At 37.9% G+C, this 5037-nt stretch overlaps 1 protein-coding gene across 1 annotated transcript in view; it reads left to right on the top strand.

Moving 5' to 3' along the window:
• ilrun (inflammation and lipid regulator with UBA-like and NBR1-like domains) overlaps nucleotides 1–4826 on the top strand; it is a 15649-nt gene extending 10823 nt beyond the window's left edge. The window contains exon 5 of the mRNA XM_007546943.2: nucleotides 3222–4826. Coding sequence (XP_007547005.1) covers nucleotides 3222–3257 — 36 coding nt within the window. The 3' untranslated portion in view covers nucleotides 3258–4826. The remainder of the gene's footprint in view (nucleotides 1–3221) is intronic.
• Nucleotides 4827–5037: the final 211 nt, after the last annotated feature.

Here is a 5037-nt window from a genome sequence, read left to right as displayed (position 1 = left end):
ACATAGAACAGAACATTCAGTTTGTTACAGTTTGGGGTTTTTAGGCTTGGTGTGTATTTTGCGATTATTAAGTGATTGCTGTGGTAGGTTATCCACTGTTGCTACTAGCAACACAGCAGTGGTTGATTAGCTAATTTAAACGCCTACTTTTTATTTCTAAGCTGAACTAAAACATTATTCCACAGCACATTTAAGTTTGTCAAAGTCAAGCATAGCTGACCTACTTCCCTCTCCCTCGCTATTCTTTGTTTCTTAGTTAAAACTTATTTCTCACCTTGTTATCTAGTCATAGTCCAGATATGCTGCAAGGAGTAGTTTAAAATAACATTAGAGCTCATTTAAAAATGTTGTGACATATAGTGTATTGTGATATAGCAAAAATATATCAGAATATTAGACTTTCCCCATATCCCCCAGCCCTAGTGCAATACTATTATATTGTTTTTTGCATACGGTTTAGAACAGCAACCAATGATTACACTATGCAATCGTTAGTTGCATAATGATGACTTGCATGACTCACAGTGAAGCATTTAAGACATAGTGTAATCGCCTGATTACACTATGTAACACTATGTAGCTTGATTACAGTTATCAAGCTGATAACTTACAACTACAGAAAAGAAAATGTTGTCACTAGGCCTGTCATGATAACAAATTTTGCTGAGCAATTAATTGTCTAAAAAATTATTGCGATAAACGACAATATTGTTTCAAGACCTTTTGACACTGATGGAAATGGAAATGACTACTAATGCATGCGATTTGCTGCCATACATAGATGCACTTTATTTTCAAAAGAACACATAACACTGGAACTGATAAACTAAATAAACAAAGCAACCAAAAACAAAAATAAAATTGATTCTCAGTCTCCATCAACAAAAAACGTACTTGAATAAAAACTAAACAACATAAAGCCAAAGTGGAAATAAATACTGCATTCAACCAAAAGAGTGCAGATTATGAAGTCTGTATACTATATTGCCCTTCAGTAATCACGAGATTTAAATAGAGAAGATGGGCACATCCGACTACCTAATGCAGTAGTTCATACTACACGATTTCTTGCCCCTAATTTCCCCTTACGACAATCTTAGAACGTTGGCCAATCTAAGATTCTCGCTGGTGATTTCATTACCGATCATTCCGCAGTGTGTGGTGTGTTTACGGTAGATCGTCGTGGCCGCTCCGATCTAAATCAGGGGTTTTCCCCGACTGGGAGCTTAACGCGGCCTGTTGAATGTGACAGGTAGCCAATCAGAATGCGCAGATTCTCCTCCATGCTTTCTGAGGGGAAATTATGGAGGGGAATCCCAAACAGCTGACACGGGCAACCCAAAGTCTAGCGGACATCGGAGATGATATGTGGAAACATTAATATTTATTCAACATTTCGAGAAAGAATATAGAAATGACAAGGAGAGAAGTCGGAGCCAAATTGCTACCACAGTTGATAAACCCGGTAACTTTTCAGCTGTTCTTCGTTAACTTCGTTAAAATAAATAGGTTATAATGATTTTCAGTCAGTCAGAACTTTAGGCTGAATCTAGCCACATGCGTCACAGGTAGATTGTAGTAAAACACTGATTAATGCCTGATTTTAAAATTAGTTAATTGGACTTGTAGCCATTATTTTGTGCCCATGTGGCTGGACACCACATGGCACGATCGAAACCGATAAAACAGTTACCTAGAGTTTCTGTCGGCTAATGTGTCGCTCAGGTTTTGAAAATGGTCCGACAACTTGTGGATTGTGCGCTGGTTATTACACTAAGGAAATAGGAAGGGAGGGTCAGTGGAGAGCACCGGAGCTGAGCCTTTTTTCATTCAGTGTCATCAACAGAAAGAAAAAAAGGCAGGAAGAGACGATAAAGCCGATAATTAAAATGAGGTCGATAGGTTTAATTTATCGTGTGATTAATTGATATATCGTTTATCGTGACAGGCCTAATTGTCACCCAATTCTGCTTTGCTTAAAGAATAGACACATCTGTAAAACTTTGTGGCCTCTTCCCTGAACAACTTGGTCAGGGCTTTTATCTTTTTTTTATTTCAAGGATGCTGAAGGTTGTGTCTGATGGTTTCTTGTAAATCTGTGTGTTGGACAGAACAGTGTGTTCTTTAACTACCCCAAACCTTTTTGTACAAATTCCTCTGGACATTATCCTAAAGAAGATCAAGTTCCTACAGTCACAGACATGGAGAGGCTCCTCTCACGTGATACTTTTGATTTGTACTAATTTATGTCAGTAAAGCAGCTCCTGATTTCTTCACAAAGAGCGTGTGAAGAATGGTATTAAAATACATTTTTGCAGCTGTAGCATCCCATTTCAGGTCAGAACTGATGTTTGATCTCAGTGTTGAGAGTCCATATGTCAGTCAGCTTTTCTCTACTTTTAATTACCCACACACCTGTCAGATGTTTAATTAGCTATCAGGTGTGGGTGCTGTGGTGGCGCAGGGGCAAAGCACAACCCATGTATTGAAGCCTTAGTCCTCATGCCGGTGGTCGCAGGTTCGATTCCCAGCCTGGTGACATTTGCTGCATGTCTTCCCCCTCCCTCATAACCCTCTTTCCTGTCAAACTACTTTCTAATAAAGGCCACTAGAGCCAACAAAACCTTAAAAAAATAGCTATCAGGTCAAACTCTATGCAATAACAGCGTTGGATATATCAGTTCCCACCAGTTTTTATTATCCAGTATGTATTTTGTGGTTTTATATTTTAAATTAAGCTACCTGTGTATCAAAACTTCTTGCTGTCTTTTGCAAGCATTGCACTGGCTGTTTACGAAGTTATGAGTGTGTGCTTGTGTTATCTGTATTACTACTATTCTTTAATTAATTGTCAAACCTACAAATTGTCTTTTGCAGGTTCTAAATCATTTGTCACTACTGTGTGTTTTGTTGAGGTGTAATATTATTGAAAAGTTTTTGAACTGATAAATTCCTAACACACAGAGTGATATGTTTTGACACGCTATAACATCTGTAGCTCACATTTTATTCCCAGTTTCAGCTCAGAAGTTTCACTGGGCTGGTTGAACCTAATTGATCAAAACCTTTTGTCTTTGTATTAAAATAAGCATGACAGGTTTTCCTACAGATGCTACTCTAAGCCAGGGGAACACTAAAAGTCATAATAGGCATAGGGTTGGTACATAAATGTCAAAATAAAAACATAAAGTGATATGCATTCTCCATCTTTTTTGTTCCAGGGTATTCATGGTCCCTATCCGTTTGGAAAGAGCTAGAAAGACAAAGACCCCCCACCCCCATGATGAAAGATGAGCTCTAACATCATGGGAATCCTTAAGAGCAGAGGAGTTGGAGGGGGGGAGGAACTGATATTTTCTTTTTTTTTGTTGTTTTTTTATGGACTCATGACAACTCTCCCTGAAACCTTTATGGACCTTTCAACAGACAAACAACAGTGACCTGATGGGTCACATGTACTGCAGTGAAACATCCGACCTGACATGGATTCACACGTGTGAATGCTTCGTTTAAGAGTGCTTTAAACCTCTAAAGATGGATACACAATAATATTTTTATTTTAACTTGTAAGACATGCCTAATTAAGGAGAAAATCCCCCTAAAAAAACCCGACATGCATCTGCTACTCCCATGGGCAGCTGAGTCTCTCCTTTGAATTCTCAAAAAACTGTTTAATATTATGCTCAAGAATTGGCAACAATCATGTGTCATTTTAAGTGTTTTCACATGGGTTAAGACAACAAAGTATCTTTTATAAGCAGCAACATTCTAATTTTATTAGACTTTGATTGAAAAGTCCCTTGGATCATGAAAATACTGATGTGTCGAGCTATAAGCAGACTTTGTTTAGTAGAAGTTCTCAACCATGTCTTTTGTTGTCGTCCAAAAGCTACAGCATTCTGATTTGGTGACAAATGAAGGGTTAGTCCATTAGTGAAGCTCAAGACAGCCAGTAACTGGCTTTCATCATTTTAAGTCTGCCATTCTTAGTTCAAGTGAAGTGCCCATTTGATCTTTTCAAATTTAGCCTTTAGAGAGAAAATCTTAAGCATGTTTGGCCTGTTTAAGCCTTTTTAAAATGGAGATTAACAAATTTCGTTCAACATTTGCTGATCCAATATGTGACCTTTGAATTGTAACGCTTTGGTTGTGTAGATATGTTTTGATCTGAAGGAATATGTTTTTAATTAGTGTCATACATGAAGATTTTGGCGTTTTAGTTATTATTTCTTGGGAAGGAATCAGTGAAAAACTTCCCATGCTGCAACACTAAACATTGTCACACTATCTAGGATCCTTATCAATGAGCTGGTCTTCAGTATCAGTTATTTTGTCTGTATATTCCTAACTACTCCCAAAGATACAACCCAGAGAGCCAAAACACTAACTATCAAGCATCACAATGTGATTCTGCCCAGTTCAGTTTGCATGGGGCAGTGTGCGGTTTCTATGGCGGGTTTTCACCTTAAACAGATGCTGAAGTGCAAAAAGGATGGAAGTGAGTGAGTGGGAAGGGTTAAAAAAGCCATTTAAATCTATTTTGCCTGGTGAGTGACTGTAGTTTGAGTCCATGTGTACAGGATGTGTAGTAAATATAAAATGTATGCGCGAGCTTGCCTGTTGTGTATGTATCTCAATGGTTTCTCCCTGGATTTAACTGACGTAAAAATAGTGTATACTACTTGAGTAAAGGATGAATGGACACATACATGTCATTATAGAGAGAGCTTTAAACGTAATGTACCTCAGAAGTATTTTTTGGGTGACCTATTTGGATGATTTTGCCACAAGTACCCTGATGTTATTTATTTCATGTCTTTTTGTGCGCTGCAGAGTCAAAAATGTCCCATTGACGGCCAGGAGGTGGTGCTAAAAATCAAAAGACAAACTTGAGATCATGATGAGAACCAATTTAGCTTGAGCTTGGTAGAACATGTTAATACTAGTTATAATGATTTGCATCAGCATTGTTAGCACCGGTGATTTATTTTCTAATATTTGCACTATACTGTTGACCACCTCTGCTGAGGATTTTTT

This window comes from Poecilia formosa, unplaced genomic scaffold (genome assembly GCF_000485575.1).
Source record: "Poecilia formosa unplaced genomic scaffold, Poecilia_formosa-5.1.2 Scaffold18, whole genome shotgun sequence".
Lineage (NCBI taxonomy): Eukaryota > Metazoa > Chordata > Actinopteri > Cyprinodontiformes > Poeciliidae > Poecilia > Poecilia formosa.
Note: the sequence above shows the minus strand (reverse complement) of the source record. Positions and strands in the feature narration are given on the sequence as shown.